The sequence below is a fragment of the Dicentrarchus labrax genome, unplaced genomic scaffold, assembly GCF_905237075.1.
Source record: "Dicentrarchus labrax unplaced genomic scaffold, dlabrax2021, whole genome shotgun sequence".
Taxonomy (NCBI): Eukaryota; Metazoa; Chordata; class Actinopteri; family Moronidae; genus Dicentrarchus; species Dicentrarchus labrax.
This window is the reverse complement of record NW_026136774.1, coordinates 49,983-69,132: the sequence shown is the minus strand read 5'-3', so window position 1 is coordinate 69,132 and position 19,150 is coordinate 49,983. Positions and strand designations below refer to the sequence as shown.

General features: G+C 39.1%; 2 protein-coding genes across 2 annotated transcripts in view; both read right to left on the bottom strand.

Moving 5' to 3' along the window:
• Positions 1-6: 6 nt before the first annotated feature.
• LOC127359795 (uncharacterized) overlaps positions 7-19,150 on the bottom strand; it is a 39,437-nt gene continuing 20,293 nt past the window's right edge. Inside the window, exon 3 of the mRNA XM_051393937.1 lies at positions 7-819. Coding sequence (XP_051249897.1) covers positions 638-819 — 182 coding nt within the window. The 3' untranslated portion in view covers positions 7-637. The remainder of the gene's footprint in view (positions 820-19,150) is intronic.
• LOC127359796 (GTPase IMAP family member 9-like) lies at positions 13,668-17,059 on the bottom strand. The gene is made up of 2 exons (XM_051393938.1): positions 16,973-17,059; positions 13,668-14,927 (listed from the first exon to the last, which is right to left on the bottom strand). Exons 1-2 carry the CDS (start codon positions 16,995-16,997, stop codon positions 14,137-14,139), a joined length of 816 nt encoding a protein of 271 aa, XP_051249898.1. The 5' UTR covers positions 16,998-17,059; the 3' UTR covers positions 13,668-14,136.

The window sequence follows — 19,150 nt, the reverse complement described above, 5'->3', positions numbered from 1 at the left end:
TCTTCTATTGAAGGGAAAAAGAAATATGTTGTTGATGAACGTTATGCGATACATTCAGGGTCATTGTTCATTAAAAAATGTTTGGTCATTGTAGTGATAGACAAGACTAATCTGCAACAGTAAGTTCCAGCTCATTTTTCAGTAGTTGTCCATCACACGACTACTGTTGATTCTCATCTAGGTCACTGTCAGTCATTACTGTGCTCATTCTGATTACAAGCAGCAGCCAGCTATATGTTCACAGCTTTGGCCCCTGGATTTACTACTCAGGCTACATAGAGGCTACTGCTCTACCCTCTGATTGGTTGAGGTTATACCTACTGTGTGACAGGAAGACTTGCAAACACTACTCAGGGGCATAAAAACACTACAAATTCCTTTTTCTGTTTTTAGGGTAAATAAAGAATTGAATATATGTTATTTACAGTAAAAAAAAAATGTTACTGAACTGTAGCCTGTGATAAGCCTGTGCTTTTTGTATTAAAAAAACTTGTGCTAACGTCAGTTTCTAACCTACAAAGTTTATTTTTATCATCACTGCATTACAGCAGGTTTAGTTATTAAATATTTACACCTTCTACCTGCCACTTGTAACTGTTTATAACTGTGTAGCTAAAGTTAGCATGCTAATATCTGATCACAGAGATTGGTATTGGGATCGATGATGATGCTGATGCAACTTAACCTTAATGTGTGCTACTGCAACTATCCCTGCACCTCCTAGCAGACCTCCAGCTACTGCTCCAACTGGAACACCTATTGCAGCTGCAAATGGGACCTTCAACATAGGAAATACTGTTCCTCCAAGAGTGGCTCCACCTAGAGCAGAGACACTAACACAGAATGCGACTTTCCTCCTAACTCCCCAACCTTTTCCCTCTTTCTCAGCCTCTTCCTTTTCCTTGGTGTAGAACTTTTCTCCATTTTTCTGAACCATATTGTTGATGTGCTGCAGAAGCTCAGTGCGTTGAGATGGACTCTCATCATTGTTCTTAATGACATGGCAGTTTCCTTTACAGTCATCAACAAAGCTTTTGAGATCACTTTCTCCAACAAACTCTTCTATGGTTCCCTCCAGTTCCTCTCCACCGGTGAACAGAACCATCGTGTAAAGTGTAACGTTTTTGCTGAAAGTCTCCTTAAACATTTCCACTGCTTTCTGTTCCGGGGTTGTAAATCTGTCTTTACAGGAAAGCACAAAGAGGAAGACATGAGGACCAGGAGCAGCATGGGACAACACCTCCTCTTTCTCCTCCTCCAGACTCACTCTTTCCAAATTGCACAGATCAGTTTCAACAATGACAACATTTTGTTGTCGGATCTTTACTTCTTTCCTCTGACACTTTTTTGTCCCAGAGGAACATTTCTCATTTTCCTCTGAGCTCCCGAGGAGAATCTTCCTCACTGAAGTAATCCGATTTTTTCCCCTGCCAACGAGCACAATCCTCAGCTCTGAAGGCTCTGTTTGAAAAAATAATAAAGACATCAGTGGATACTCACATCTCTTAATGCAGTCGAAGTAGCAAATTTACTTAAGTAAAAGTACAAAGCAAAGGCATCAAAATAAACATAAAATTTAAAAAAAGGACCCCTCAAATAGAGCAGGGCTGGACTGTACTCCTTTGTAAAATAATTTTGAGACCCAACAGTTCCCACTGTCTTACACTTTTGGTTTAAAGTTATTGATGCATGTTCATCACATTAATGTTGCAGCTGATAAAGGTGAAGCTAATTTTAATTATTTTATATATTGCTGAGTAGCTCGTCAATTTCCCCTCAGATCATTTATTTGATTCATGTTAATATTCAGAACAGAATGTATTTATTGATGTCACAATTTGTGTTGTTTTTCTTGAGTGCATGGACAAGCAAGATATTTTGTTGTTTTGATTTTATTTTGTAGGACTTGTATTCCAGCTTTTGTTGTTGATATTTTTGAAGTTTTGAAGGATGTTTATTCAGTTTTGTTATTTTAGTGCAAAACCCAAAAGGGTCAGTAGGTGGCAGTCGGATGTTTGGAAGCCAACTGAGACTCTGTTATGTGCTCTCTTTGGCTCTCTTGTCATTCTGAACAAGAAGCAACCTCTGGCTTCAAATGAAGTAAACGTGGAAGTAAAAAACCTGCAGTTCCCTGTTCACAAACCGGGCCATACAGCCATGACAAAATGGAGGGAGATGCACACAAAGCCAATGAAATTATTTATTAAGGAAAGAATACTTAAACTAAACTAACAGTAGTATGTGAAATCAGTAAGATTAGTGGTGTTTTAAAGGCGCATGGCACACAGGCCTCAGGTGTGTCCAATTTGCTGACGACCCTCTGCAACGCCCACTTAAAGTACCCCCCCCCCATAAGATGGGGGTCCCACAGGATCTCTGTCAACACAACAAAAACACCAAAATTTACTCAAGTAAATAACAAAGCTTACGTCCTATAAACTTCCAGTCCCAAAACCATTCCCCCAGCAACCACTCAACCTATAGGGAGCAAACTTAAAGGACAGTTTCGGCACAAAATGAACCTGGGGTTAATAACACATGTGTACCGAGTTGGTCCGGTCTCTGGGATATGTTTTCATGCTAATCGACCGTGACCGGTTTTAGCACAAACCGCTAATTACCTTATAACGCTGGTCAACGGGGCACAGAGTAACGTGAAAAGAAAGTTATTTCTATACCACTAACAAGACTCAAAATAACACCACACTTACACGGTAGCATAATGAGGGCCCCTACTTGTAAACCGAAGCATTGAGAACTTTGTAAGTGTACAGACAGTTTGTTAAAAAGATAGTTTGGTGATGGGTCTTGAGTCTCACCGCCATCTGAACCGCTCGTCGAGTCTGCGAGCAGCCCCTGTACGGTACAGGCTCCATGAAAATGCTGTCCATTGTTTATTGTTGTTGAGAGAAAACAGGCAGATTCAAACTGTTTATATTGCACTGTAACTGGATTGTCCTGTTGAATTCTGATTTCTGCTTAAAATGAGCTGAGGACCAAAATGCTTCTTGATTCTAGGAGATTATGGATTTTTGTTTGTGTCTTGTCTGTGGACTTCCTCTGTGATGGCTCTATCAGTTCAATACATTTGTGTTGGGAGTAGGTGTTGTAAGATATATATATATAAATATTGGATGCTTTGAAAGTGGTTGCTTATTTATTTGTTTGTGAAAATGGAGGACACTTCCTTCCCTCTCTCTGTAGTGGGTCAGTTTTGCCAGATTAAACTGATGCTGATGTGTTTAGTTTTCATAACATATGTGAGTGAGTGGTCTTGACAAGAGAACATAGCGGTGTGTTTGTAGTTCTATGAGCATTTGCACATCTGTACATCAAAATGCACTTGATGACAGTTAGTTATTGAAGTATTGATTATATTTACTGTATATTACTGTCATTTATTCTGTATTTTGCCAGATTATGGCGATCCTGGGGTCGTGATGATGGGGCCCTTGAATATTGTTGCCCAGGGTACAGTGAAGTGTTAATCTGGCCCTGGTGTCACCCCAGACTACACATAGACTGTAAAATGCTGAAGGGCCCAGATTAACGCAAGGGCCTTCATCTCAATCACCGAGTAGTTTAACTGATACCGATTGAATTTCTTAGAAAAGAAACTTACTGCCCTGTCCACTCCCTAGCATTTGTTTTGACAACTCCCCTGCAGCATATAGACGATGCCTAAACCCATTGACATAGTCAATAATATTGATGGGCGGATCTGATTGCTTTAACTCATCCTTAAACACAGACAATGGACCCCAGCAGAAGAAAACACAAGAACCAACAGAAAGCATTGCATAAGTCAACTAATGCACAAACAAGACACTAATGGTGTCCCCAAAACTAATGTGGAAGTCCCCCTCTACCTAAACTGCCTATCCACAGACTAAGCTACTTCACTAAACCCTAGTCTTTATGAAGATTAGCGGTGGGCTATGTAAACACTTAAACCAATAGCCCGGTCAGGCAGGCAGCAAGCTGGTTATTCACCTGAAAGCTATGGATGTGTCCCCGAGACAACTGCTCTGACCGCACACCATACAGAAAACAACTAAAAAAATAAAACAAGCCGAAATGGACCATGTTGCTAATACTTGAACAGGGAAACTCCAAAGAAGCCAAAACATACCACACTAGGGGACCAAACAATCACTTCTGCTAGCTCCTAACTCTCCCCAAACAAAGAATGTGCCAAATTGACCGTACGCCTCAGCCAACACCAATGCACTTGCAAACAAATACCCTACATCAATCAGATTACCAAATAATGGCCACAAACTAATCAAATTTGAACCGAGTTTTGGACAAGCCAAACCCAATAAGAAGTCAGCCATTTTTAATTTTGTGGTCATTGTTGGTGGTTTGTATACGATGTACTTTAACAAACTCCTCCTCGAGAATTTAATGTAAACACGATCATGATTAAAATTTCTGCTACGTGTGAGTAGCAGGAAACAGTAACAGGAAATTACATGTTACCTATGCTAATGCCATGGACGCATATGACACCACAGCCCTTCCCCCTCGGCAGGTCAGACCACAACCTGGTCATGATGACTCCCAAGTATGTCCCTCTTGTGAGAAGGCAGCCTGTGCACACCAGGACAGTGAGGAGGTGGACACAGGAGACCGCTGAGGCACTTCAGGACTGCTTCGAGTCGACAGACTAGGATGTACTCGGTGAGCCACATGGGGAGGACATCGATAAGATGACTGCATTACGGATTATATCAGATTCTGTGAGGACACCACCATGCCAGCCTGGACTGTTCACTGCTTCTCCAATAACAAGCCCTGGATTACCAGTGACCTGAAAGCACTCCTGAACAAAAATAAGAAGGCTTTCAGGTCGGGAGACTGAGAGGAGCAGAGGAGAGTGCAGCACGAAATCCGAGAGATGCTGAGGACGTGCAAGGACAACTACAGGAGAAAGCTGGAGGCCAACTCCAACAGAACAGTGTGAGGGATGCACATCACAGGGAAGAAGGGGAAAGACAGGCAGACATCTGGGAGCCTGGATAGAGCTAATCAGTATAACCACTTTTTCAACAGGTTTAGCTCACCTCCTGCTACCCCTACGACACCCCCAGTCCCCCACACACTCTCACTGTCCCAAATGGCTCGACCCTCCCCCGTTAAATTTCAAAATCTTTATTCTACCATCTTAAAAACATAGCAAATATCATGGGATTCATATCTTGGCAGGACCTACACTACTCCATGCTTCCACTTCCAGCAGGTTAGATTACTCTAAAGGTCTTTTTAGGACAAAAAAATCTTCAGACAATTCATTCAGCTGCGCCTAGAGTCCTAACAAAAACCAAGAACAGTGAACACATCACACCAGTTCTCAGGTCTCTGCACTGGTTTCCAGTGTGTCACAGGATAAAGTTGCTGCTGCTTGTCTATAAATCTTTCATTTTTTATTGTTATTTTATTTTATTTATATTTCAGTTCTTAGCTCTTTAATTTCCTTTAAAATTATCTTGTGCATTGTGGAAAGCACTTTGAATTGCCTGTGTAATGTACTATTTAAATATACTTGCATTGCACTTTTACCACATAAATTGCAGATTTCCGCGTAAAATATGCGGGGCTTGCGTGATTTTATAATCCCTGCATTATGAAAAATGTTGCGTTTACTTCACACAAGAGCAGCCATTTTCCCCTGTTGCCATGGGAACGTTATGAAGTGCCGTAATTACGCGACGTGAACATCATCGAAAAGCTGCAAACCCCACGATGAAGCCATGGTGAAGCCCGCAAATCAGTCTCATTTGCCAACAAAAATAAGCATCAATATCCCGCATATTCCATCACATTTTTTAACGAAACGTGCCGCATAATCAAGGATTTTTGCCCGCAACAATCACAAAAGAACTCCCCATTCTTTCAAATACGCCACTTTCTCCGCATAAATTGCCAATTTCCACGCAAAATATGCGGGGCTTGCATGATTTCATAATCCCCGCAATTTCAACGTGCCACATAATCAAGGATTATTGCCCGCAACAATCGCAAAAAAAATTTCTGGAGGGACTGGTTAATACATTTCTGAAATTATGTTAAATTAGTGACAATGAACAGTTAAAAAAAAAGTATTTGTTTTGTAATTTTAATGGATTTGTTAATTTGTTAACTGACAGATATCTTGTATAATTATGGAAGTTTTCACAACAAAAACGTTGAATAAATGTTTTGTTATCAGTGTATAAGCATTGGTAAACTGACTTTTAGTCAAATTAACAGAAGTAGTAGTAGTAGTAAACTGACTAAGTCAAATGAACAGAAGTATAGTGTTGAAGACAGCTGAAGAGATCCCACATCATGGATCTGAACTTTATATTATAAAAAAGGATTATTGTACCATATATCAAACCCAAACACTAACCTGAGTATAAGTACTGTTAAAGAAATATACTTACCAAGAAGGTAAGATTCTTCACTTATCATCTTTGTCCTGTAAGGTCAGCTCAACTCTGATATCACTGTGGATGTCTTGCTCTGAGTATTGTACTCACACTGTCCCAAATGGCTCGACCCTCGCCCCAGCATTCTCCTGTCCATCTGCCCCCCTCCTTCCCCCCACCCCCTCCTCCTCCTCCACTGATGAAATCATCTGCTCCCCCTCATCCCCCCCCACCCCCTCCTCCTCCTCCACTGATGAAATCATCTGCATCTTTTATTTTCTTATTTTTTATATTGCATTTTTTATTGCTTTTTTTGATATGTCTAGGTTGTTCTCTTTACTTATTGTGTTTTTATGCGATTATTGGGGCGATTGACGGCTGCCACTTCAGGGTCGAGAGGCCACTCATAAGAGGAGAGGATTACATGAACTGCAAAGCATACTACTCTGTACTCCTTCAGGGGATTGTGGATGAGAGGGCCCGCTTCATCGACATGTTTGCTGGACCACCAGGCGGGGTGCATGACCCCAGAATGCTGAGGAGCTCCACCTTCTACACACAATGGCAGGAGAAGATGGGGGAGCACTGTCTGCTTGGAGTGCGTACATTGGCCAGGCCTTCCCATTCATCAGAACTCCGAAATGTGATAATGGGGCTCTAACGGTGGAAGACCATCAGCTCAAAACCCCCCCCTACTGGTCGTGTATTCATACTTCCTCCTGTCCCCTTGAGCAAACCCCACACCCACCCCTTCTTCCATTGTTAATCACATTTGGTCTGATCACAACCTTTTGTCTTACTGCCCTCTGACTCCGATGTAATCATGTAACGTCTGGTGACTGCATGATCAACGAATACTATTTACATACTGTCTATTGTATTGGCCATGTATAAAAGTACCTTGTTTCTTTTGCTCTGGGTCCACTTACAGACCTGTGCTGTGTATGTAATAAGTTCACCAGGATGCCGGCATGCTTTACTAAACACACCACAACAGCAAACCTGAATTGGACTTGAATGATTTTTCTTCAACAAAAGCTTCTAAATGTATTTACTTTGACTATGCATTTGCTCTTTCTATTGTAACTGATGTTTACTTTTTATATTCTGTGTGTACTAATAAAAATGGTTTCCCTTAATTGAATGCTTCCCCTTTTTGTAGCCCACAGTATGGTTTTGAGTTTTTGTTTTGAATAAATGAAGGCTTGGGTAACATGCAAGTAAATATTTATTAGCAATAAAAAAAAACTATAAAGGCATTGAATAAAAAAATATATATATACACACACAACTTCACAAACTATAAAGGCATTGCATAAAAAAAAATATATACAACTTCACAAACTATAAAGGCATTGCATAAGAAAAAAAAATATATACACAACTTCACAAACTATAAAGGCATTGAATAAAAAAAAGAAATATATATATACACAACTTAAACTATAAGGAAATAGAGGGATGATGATTGTCCAAATGACACTAAAAATTTTTCCATCAGTCGTGTCATGAGGCTTTCATAGTCCTGCTGGGAAGACCTCATCTGGGCCATGGTCTCCTGGTGGCGCCGCTGGCTGGCCACCTCTGTTTCCCGGAGGTAAGTCAGGAGGTCATCATCCCTTGGCCGCTTGCATGGCATCCTTGGGGTGGTAGGTGTCTCGGGTGGTGTGGAGTTGGCTGCTGTGCTGGTTGTGGCAGTGGTGTGGGAGGTGGTGGCTGCGGATGTGGAGGCAGTCACTGTTTCACTGCGAACCACTGCTTCCTGTCTTCGGACATCCAGCCCCTCTATGGTTCCCACAACAGGGTACACCACATCATGTTGGGCCCCAAGCAGATAATCCATTTCTTTGAAGAATTGGAAACGCATGGTGCCCTTCCCTGTGCTGGTGTTGTTGTCTTTAACTTTTTTGTACCCCTCCACTAAGGTGCACTACTTCCTGGCCACCTTGTCAGGGCAGAATGTTTCTTTATATTGTTCTGTAAGTGTTGTAGCGGCAGAACTTCGTTTTGGATTTTTCTTATAATCCCTTATTTCCAGTTTCCTTCGTTTTACCACATGGAGAAAGCAGCGGTGCAGTGTCAGACTCGCAGTTTGTGATCGAATAAATCCAGTGAGAGTTGATTGAAGAATGATGCCGGTAATTTATTGTAACTTAAACAAACACAGAAATTAAAACGCATTGTTTGCAGAGGTCTTAAAATATTCTATAACTGGCAGGACCAGGCTACAGCTAAACTCGATTGTAGCTCCAAACAGCAACAGGCCGAGAGTGCCCAGGCAGCTTCACCCGCTGCGGTCAATGATGGTGTTTGCTGGTCTGCTTTCCTCCCCCATGCATGATGGGCGACTGCCTTAAAGGGTGGCACCATCACCACCTGTAGAGGGCGCACACTGACAAAAGACAATGTACATAATGGAATTCAAATAAACTTAAATGCGGCTCCTACAGTAAGCTTTTTAGCCATATCTGCCCACAACTCTTTCTTATTTTTCCGGCCAAGCCTGAGTCGGCTGTTGAGGTCCTTCATTGACTTTGGGAGACCCTCTCCCTCCCTCTCCAAATGTAGTCTCATCAGGTCAACCATGAAGAGCGTGTGCTCCTTTGTAAAGAAGTCATGCTTCGGCATGGGCAGAGGTGTGGGAATCTTAGCAGAGGGTGCCTCAGGGCAGTTGCATTATTAACATCCTTAATAATGTTATTCTTATGATTATACTACTATGATTATTTCCATTATCTTACCAGCTTCGACAAGGTTGACCTTTATCGATAGTTCACCATCAGCATAGTATGCTGTGGGGTCAGCTTCATGCTGGTACAAAGGAGTGGGGAACGGCAGGGTCGTCTGTGGGTTCAGGAACAGGTTGGTGTTCTCATCTAAATACACTAAAACACACACACGTAATTACATTATAGCCATGAGTTAGCTGGAGATCTCAACTATTAATTAAAGTACTATGGATGTAAAAAACCGTCAGACATTTATGCACAAAATATAAACATTTTCCACACATGAACATGTAATAGTACTGACCACAACTGGTTTGCCAATCCTTGACCTATGTTTTCAGGTCTCAACTAATTATCACACATATAACAACCCTGAGAAAAACGATTGCCTTTGGAATGTGTTATGAGGTTTCCTTTGTGTCCAGGGTTGGGGAAGTGCTTTGCTCTAACCAGGTAGCCTGGTCAACACATTTTGTAACATTTAGGATTCACCCAGTTAGTGACTTTAATATGCTTGGAAAATAGTATCTTTCTGTGTTTAAACGGTAATCAAATATAGACACATTGATCACAGAGAAATTACCCAAGATTTCACAATGTGATTGGTTGCAATAGGCAGTTTGGACGTTATGTAACGTTTATAGTGATTATCTGGTTTACGGTGCACCCACCACGAATTTCACATGTTCATTACATATTACACAATCATATTTCACAGTTTGATATCTGAATATTCTGTTTTAATTAACGTTAACGTTAGGCTACTGCTCTGCTTTCTCGGCACTATTGTCATAGCAACATGGAGCGTCTCTAGCCAATTTCAGCTGCACAAGCTGCAAAATAACTAATTAGGCGTATTTAACACATAATAAGACTGTAGCGACATGCCTTTGGGTAACAGTATACAGTGCTGTGTGTATGACTTCTTCATTTGGTTACAACAAAGACAAAAGTACTTAAAATAGTAGAAAACCACAATGTTTACTTATGTGTGATGCTCGGAGAAGCCATCTTGGTAACTAAACTCGGGGTCCTCTGAGTTCAGACGACTTGACGAATCGTTATATACGACCTCGGGGGCGTTCTGTTCGCAACTCAGGAAACCGACTCGCACATAGAGTTCGGTGGACAAATAGAACGCACCATTATCTCCTGGAAGAAAGCCTTTACGGCATGGTTAAATCCACTACAATTGGTTGTTATTTAAATGACTCATCTAAACTCTGCAAAACTGTCTCTGTTATTTGCTAGGATACATGTGTTGTTGCTTCACATTCAATTTCTTGCATATTAATTATATTATAATAGATTCAACCATATAAAAATAATCTAATTTAATGATGAAGTATACAGAAGGGAAAACAGAAACATTCAAACAGTTACAGGCAACACTCAAATAACTCAGGTTCCTCATCTTAAACTTTCTGAGTCATAGACCACAGGTAACGTGTAAATACCATATTGACCTTGTCTGTGAAACACTATGAAGGCAATTGGTAGTCTTGAATAGGGCTGTTGTTAAATCATTCCTGTATTCTATAATGTATCTTTATATTATGTATTGGCATGCTATTTGGGTTATAAAATGTTCCACCTATCTCAATAAGATTTTTTCTAAATCATTAGCTGTGCTAAAGATTCGACTCATCTGCTACTTTATCAATTTAATTTGTATATACTTCTATCAGACTCTTTAAGGACTTTAATACTCCAATCTTTCATATTGTTGCATTTTCCTTAATCCATATTCATTGAAATCTACTTCGACTACACTCAATATCTATCTTAACATTATTCAAAATATCTCTGAAAATCAATCTAATAGTTAGGCTTAAATGTTTTAACCTTTTTATTGTATGATTATATTTATAAAGGGGAGGTAGTTTATGCAAAACTTTGTTCAACTATGAATTCTGTTCGGTTTTCCTTCCTGGTCTGACAAGGTTTTTCACTATACCTCCACTAGCTGGAAGTTGGGTTTACATTTATTTGAAGAAGTTCTAAAAGGCTTTGAATTAGACTTTTTAAACAATGCAACCCACTAATGTTGTTCATCTTTAGCTGTAAGGAGCAAATTTGAAAGATTAGGATTAACACTTCAGGGTGAAATTAGACATTGTTAGTCGAATAGTTTCCTAATGTGATACTGAAAGATTAGGACAGTACAAACATGCAGGACATAGAAATTAGAGGACGCAATAGAGTCTAAGAATCCTAGCCAAAGGGAAGTAGGTTCAACTCTTTTTTTTTTTTTAAGTCATTAAAGGCTGTTGTTGCCTCAGGAATCCAAGTCAAAAAGTCACTATAGTCAAAAGTCTTCCTCATGTATGATGTCATACAGGGGTCGGGAGATCTCAGAGATATCATTAATTTGTTTTCTATACGCGTTTATGGACTATCCAAAATTGTCTGGATGTGGTACTGACCTCATTTTCAAACCTCCGGATTATATGGCCATAGTGAACTGATTGCAAAACGAGTGGCTTCTTTTCAAATAAACATTATGATCATTTTCTATCTAAAACAAAACAAAGACACTGTGTCAGTTTGACAATCCCTTTTGGTAAGGGAGCACACGCTTAAAGATTGTCAACCTACTGAACCGATCTATGAGAGGCAGGACCAATGTCTTCAACAGCTTCAAGGTTGAGGTGATATATTCTTTTACATGGTCTAATGTAGAGTTGCACTCTATTTTTTCCAATCAGACTTGCTACAAGTCCACAAACAGTCAGAACTATTGAAAGCAACGCTTTGACTATGGAAACATTTTCTCCTGAGTCTACAAAGAATCTCACAATAACACTTAGTACATTAAGAGTTGTGCTAAAGTTGTCTTAGCGTCTAGTGTTAACTGTAGTGTAGTAACAACTGGTTTGTCATTGTCATCATTTATCTTCTCCTTGTGTTTGTATCTGTGTCTATGTCTTTGTGCTATTCAATGCTTTGACCTGCCCCCACTGTCTCCTATGGTTGCGCCTGTTGTCCTTTTGTTGGTGCCTCTGGCCAAAATTCCTCTGGATCTGAAGTAATGAAGGCAGAGAAATCTGTCCACATACTCCCTCTACCACAGTTTTTCCTGACTGCCATCTCTCTCCAGTGCTCTTTGTTTTCTCATCTGGTTAAATCCACGTTCCCCTTGTTTCTTTCAACTTGCAAGATATGTGTCCAGACAGTCACCAACCCCAGCCTGGGAATGTCATCATTGCACTCCTTTCCCAGTCACTGTTGTAGGATTCAGAGAGATTGGACAGGACAGGGTACAGTAGGTCTTCCTGGAGTTGCTAAGCTAGAGGGCTTCTTCCCCTCCTGTAGGCATTCTTGCATGCAGGAGACAGCATATGGATCGTCTTGTTCCTCGTCAGTGAGTATTGTCAAGCCTTGTAATTCAGAGTCCATGTTTTTTCCCTGTACCTATCGACGTTAGACTTTTTGTTTGTATTTTTGAAATCCTCGTAGAGAGTGACTTTTGTTGAGAAAATAAATATATATTTTTTCCAACTTGGTCTGTGGCTGAGTTGTGCATTTGGGACCACCTGTATAGTGTCAGAGGTTGTGACAATTGATCAGTAAAATATTCAATTTGAGCTACATCCTCGTTGGTCATCATTTGAAGCTTCCACTACACAACAACTTGTGTCTTGCCCTTTTTTAATTTTTGCTAACACTTTAATCCTCTTGATAACTAGTGCTGGCACTACACAAGTAAAACAGATTTTTAAAAAATGGAATTAAAATCCACATTTAAGGAAGTGACACTCAAGTTATGTAATGCTATTACCCTGTATGGATTTTCCAAATATTAAATTAACTAGTAGACCTCACAAATAAAATATGGACAAACAAAAACTAAGAAACACTACACTGGTGGGTGAAGGGTGAATTAAGTAGGGCTGCCCCCTAATAGTTGACTTACCTGCGTTCAGGAGCTGCGACTGAAGTTTCAGAGGATTGTTGCAACATGGACCTTTCCTCTTATAACAGGAAGTCTCTTACCACTGCACTGCTGCATATACTAACTGTACTAGCTGCTATTAGCTAGTCAGCGGCCCTATTGGCTGCCTGCACCCGGACTGGGAGCTGGAAGGACGCCAGCTGATGTCCAGCAGCTCCGACCAGGACTCTGACTCTGGGGATGACAACATGGTGGGTTCAGGCAGTGAAAGGAGAGAGCAAGTGTCGGGGCGTGTGTTTGGTGACCGCTCAGGGGACACTATCAATCATTTTCAGAAGGTCCCATCTACATGGTTCTTGTAACCTTTGGACACTTGGTCTATTTGTCTCGACTTTGCCAGAAGAAGATAATACAGGAAGAAAGCTCAAGTTAGAAGTCAGTGACTCAGTTTGTGTTTGTGTTGATGCAGTCTGGTTGTTGCTCAGTTTCACTGCTGATGACTAAATTGTGACGTTACAGCTCAAAATAAATAACGGTAATTATTGCCTGTTAAATACAGTTCAGTGAACTTAAATATAATTTGATGTCATGAAGTGTAAATGCGTTGCACAATAATGGGAATCATACTGATTGATTAGACAAACTTTAATGTATTTGTATGATTTAACATAAAATACCAGGGATGCACAGAGAATTAAAATTGACCCTGGATTTTTAATTCAGACAATAAAAAATGTAATCAGTGATACAACCAACACCACATATAAAAGCAAATACATGAAGATGTCAATAGTTCTTCAGGATAACTGTATAACACAGAGCTAAAATTATCTATAAACAATATAATTTCAGGGCTATCAAAGCCTTTACAGATCAATTCAATTTGTTACAATGTCACACTGTCAATTATTCACTCAAACAATAATTTTGAATAATGTTCCATGTATCAACTGTCCACAAACGATGAATAAAGTATTTGCACGTGTTCTGCATTTAAAAAACAGTGTATTGTTTAAGATTCTTTCTGTTAAAAATAAAATGTACACCCTTTCACCACTGTTCTGTTTTTAAGGACTTTGATGATCTCTGACTAATCAGATCAGATACCTTCAGGTGGCATGAGTTCAGTCACCTTGTTTATGATAATATCAAGGAAACGTTTCACACCTGGATATTCTTTTTCTATGTTATCTAGACCCTCAACGATTTTGGTCTCCAAATATGCCAATACTGCCATGCGATCACTTTTGATCTTTTTTATCTCAGGTTCTTTCATTACTTCTGTTAAGGCAGCCAAAGCTTCTTCAAACATTTCATTGCTGTAGCAGCCTCCATTTTCCTTGACCATGTTGTCGATCTTCTCCAGTAGGCCGGCAGCTTGGGACTCCTTATCCTCGCTTTTATTGTTGAAGGCATGATATGCCTTACAGGACTCCTTGATGAACGTTTTAAGAACATTGTTGTCTTTAATGAAGTCCTGAACCTTACCATCACTACCACAATCGGTGAACAGGACAATAGTATGCTTTGCTGCATTTTGGAAGAGTTGCTTAAATTTTTTTAACACTTCTTCATCTTCTGGAAAGAAGTCATGTGTCTGTAGCACCAATATGAACACATGAGGACCGGGGGTTAATGATAAAATGCATTGTTGCATCTCTTTCTGCAGATCTTTCTGATTTTTGTGTGTATGAAACAGACCTGGAGTATCAACAACAACCAGTTTCTTTCCATCAATCTCTCTGGTCTTACACTCAGACTTTCCTGTCACAGATTCAGAAGACCGTTTAGACTTGAACTCATCCCTCCCAAGGATGGTGTTTCCTGACGCACTCTTCCCAACTCCAGTCTTTCCCAAGAGCACAATCCTCACCTCCGACTCCTCTGAATCTGTTGGAAAATTTTAAACATATTGATTGATATTATAAAAAGTTTTATCGGCAATGACCACACACACACACACACACACACACACACACACACACAGTGTTAATGCACTCTGTGGGAACAATGTACCTGTGGGAACAAATTACCTCTTGGGGACAATTAATATAACTCATTTTAATATTACCAATTATTACTATCATTTTTAGTTGTAGGATAATTATCGTCACTCCCTTAATATTAACTTTATTGCTGTTGCTACAGCTAAGTATTATTGTTATTAAAATGGTAATTGTTATTATCACCATTAATTGTTTTTGTCTTTTTTCCTTCTTTTTCTGGTTTCTCTCATTAATAATGTTACTTTATTGTATTATACATACAAACATATTTATTATTAGTAGTAATGGTAATAGCACTATTATTGTTGGTTGTTGTTGTTATAACTTATTATAACTTATTATTATTAATTTTCTCTTCATGTATGGAGAGAAAATAGGCGATTTATAATGATTGGTGGTGGGGCTGGACTGGCTTGGCCAGGGGATGTTGTGGGTAGTTTAATGATAATGTATAATAATGAAATAATAATAATATAATGATTTATTCATATTATGTAATTACTATATTACCATAATGTATATACATATATATATTAGGGCTGGGACTTTGTCACGTTAATTACGATTAATTAATTAAATAATTATTACAGAAAAAATAACGCAACAAAAAAAATAACGCATTTAATCGCAATTTATTTTTGCACTGCAAACAGCGCAGAACGTTGCTCGTTGCACGAGTTCCCGGCAAACCCGTAATACTGATGCACAGGACACAACACGAGAAATGGAAACCGATGAGAAGTTGTTGCTGGGTTCGGTGCGTGGAAATTTTAGATTTAAAAAACTACCGGGTGGAAACCTGGATAAAAGCACAGTTGTGTGCAAATTGTGCAAGAAAGAATTTGCCTATCACCGGAGCACTTCCAGCCTCCGCTACCACCTCAATGCCAAACATGTTGCAGCTAGCACAGACAACGCTCCTAGTTTCAAGCAGGAACACAATTTTGTTGTTTAAGCTCATTTGTGTCTATTCATTGATTCAGTCATATACCAAAATCCATTTAAATTGAAAAATTTTGCTTCTTGTGTCAAATATTGATATGCGATTAATTGAGATTAATTAATTACAAAGCCTCTAATTAATTAGATTATTTTTTTTAAATCAAGTCCCACCACTAATATATATATATATATATATATATATATATATATTTGTTCCACTTTACTTATTTGGTTATTTATTTAATACATGATACAATTATAGCCATTATAATTATTATAATATATATACTTTTTTAACTATATACTTTCTCTTCTCCATACCCCCACAGGCTCTCATGCACACACTGTTATGCCCACCCATATTGCTTACAATGCTGTCATTGTTTAATGTTTTGTCCTGCTATATGTTGCTTGTATGTGTATTCAAGCACATTAGTGAACAGTAATCACTTGTCACCAATGTATCAAGTATATCACTAATAAAAACATATTTTTTTTATTATTTTACCTGCTTTTAAAGCACTTTATAGGCCTACACTGATGTATATGTAATACCACATACATGATACAAGTGTGCTTTCAAAGTGCAGGCAGTGGCCAGCCAGCTTTTAACTGTTACGCTCCGAGCCGCAGGAGGATCTGAGAGCAGCTGGTTGGTGTTGGAATAGTTAAAAATAGTGCCGGGAAATTTGGGTGCCATGTGCTAAACATATTGTTTGTTTGTATATTCTCATATTCTCTAATATAAGGAACAACACAGTGAATACAACAAATGAGGCCTGTGAAGACTTTCAAATGACAAAAGAAATAAAGTTATCAGTTGCAGAGTAGGTGGTCAGTAAAATAAATATGTTTAAATGTGAAAATTGAGAGGACTTTAAAACATCTGTGATGTTAATGATATATGAAAACATTAGTAATAAGAAGAGAATAAGTTGTTGCTCTGCAGGTTTGTCAAACTGAGCACAATATATGACATATACTTACGAGGCTGAAGAAGTTTGCTGGCCATCTTTGTCTTGTAAAAGCAGTTGATCTGTGATGTCTTGATGCTGTTGATGTCTTGTTGGTGAATAGTTGGTCATTTCATCCTTATACATTATAAAGTCTGTGCAGTTCCCTCCCCTCAAACATGTCATCTGTTACCTAGCCAGTTTGACGAGAGAAGGCACAGAGAGCCAACCAGTCACAGATCAGAAATCAAAATGTAGCTTCAAGCAGCAAATCAGAGACCAAAGAAAACGGCATCAAACTAAATACATTTTCTGTTGGGTTTGACAGTTAGTTTACTAGTTCTATTTGTTTTTATGTTTAGATGGTGATGATTAATGTGGATTTTGTATTTTATATATTACGGTTTCCTTGCATGTAACTATTCACACGTGGTATGTGTGCTATGCAGACTGGGGGAGTAATGGATTACATGTAACAGAGTTGTGTAATCAGGGTTCAAGCAAAAGTAAGACTGTCCAACCTTGTCCATTGAGATGGCCATGACACCTGTGGTAGCTATTAGGTAAATAAAAGTATGATCTTGTCTTTTTGTAAGGTTTATTCAGCATCTATAGATGCACGCACACAACGCTCACATACACCAGTAAATGAAGGCTTGAAATGAGTGAAAATTCAAATAGGGAGTGTCCCTTTATCCTTGCCTCCAGTTACATTTCAGATCTCCTTGTTCCTCATTCTACTCCTCTCGGCCTTTTATCCTTTCCCCACTCGAACTGCAAAACTAAAGGTGACCGTGCCGTTGCTGTTTTAACCCCAACATTGTGGAATAGTCTTCTCCAATCACTCAGATTCACTGAATCCGTGGACTCAGTCTGTGGACTGTTTTAAGCAGCTCCTTAAAAACCCACCTCTACAGGCAAGCCTTTTTGTTTGTTTTCTCATCTGTTTTCTCTCTTTTAATTTATCCTTCCCTCTTGTTTTATCTTCCTTATGTTTATATTTACATGTTCCCTATGTATGTTTGATTGGGTATGGTTATACCCATATGTATATTTGTTGTTTGTGAAGCACTTTGGACCTGTGTGTTAAAAAGAAATAAACTATAAATAAACCACTGGCTTAATTCATTATCAGACTACGCAAACCTAAAAAAGCTCACATCAATCTTAAGAGACAATCTGATTACATTCCATAACATCTGGTTCTCTACCACTCTGATTTTATCAACCCCCATTATAACTCAAACTGACAAAACATGCATGCCCAACATTCCCCATCAGGACTTGTACCCACACCCCCTCACACACACTTGGTTTTGCTTTTTTGTTTTTCTTCCTGCCTCCTTTTTTTGTTTGTTTGTGCATTTATCCATTGTCCTAATGTCCCTGAATTTTGTAAATTATTTGGCTTTGTAAATACTTGTGTGTATTTGAAGAATTTCACAAATCTGGCTTAAATTTTTCAGTTTAAGGGACAAATTATCTCTTTACATAGTGCTCTAGGACAGATGAGATTTCTGCATATTTTGATATAAAACACATGGGTATCATGTTATGCAAGTGTCTTTAAAGGTGAAAAGATTTGTAAAAATCGAGAAAATGCCCTTAGACCCCAAAGGGTGCATATCAAGCAGAACAGTGTTGTACCGGAGCCAATTTGGTGTTGATTTGAAGTTTTTCGTTTAAGCAAAATCATTGACACAGTGTGTGGAACCAGTTGGTACTGTATCAGAACTGAGGTCACGTACCGCTCATCTGTCAACAGTCTGTGTGAATGACTTGTTACAGTCTGACAGGTCCAGTGTTGTTGTTGAGTCTGGAGAGCTAGCTTTAAGTCAGCAATTGCTTTTTCATCTTCAGGCGTTCAATGGACGTCTTTTACAGCAAGGAATTTCCCATTAACAATTGTTATGTATAATACAGGAACCACTGGGGCTGTCCTTTGAAGGCAAAGGACAATGCAATTGTTTTTGTTTTGTTTTGTTCTGTAGATTTGTTAATTGTGGATAGCTTGTTTCTTTGTTGAGTGTATGGTGTTGCCTGCAGGTGCAGTGAACATGAATTTCCCCCTTTGAGGACAATAAATTGAATTGATTGATTGATTGATTGAAACCAATACTGACTGGCACGTTCAACCGGGATGCTGAAGAAATACATTAGCCAAATCAACAGAAAACCATTTACTGTCAGATTGAAAGAGAGGATTGTGTGT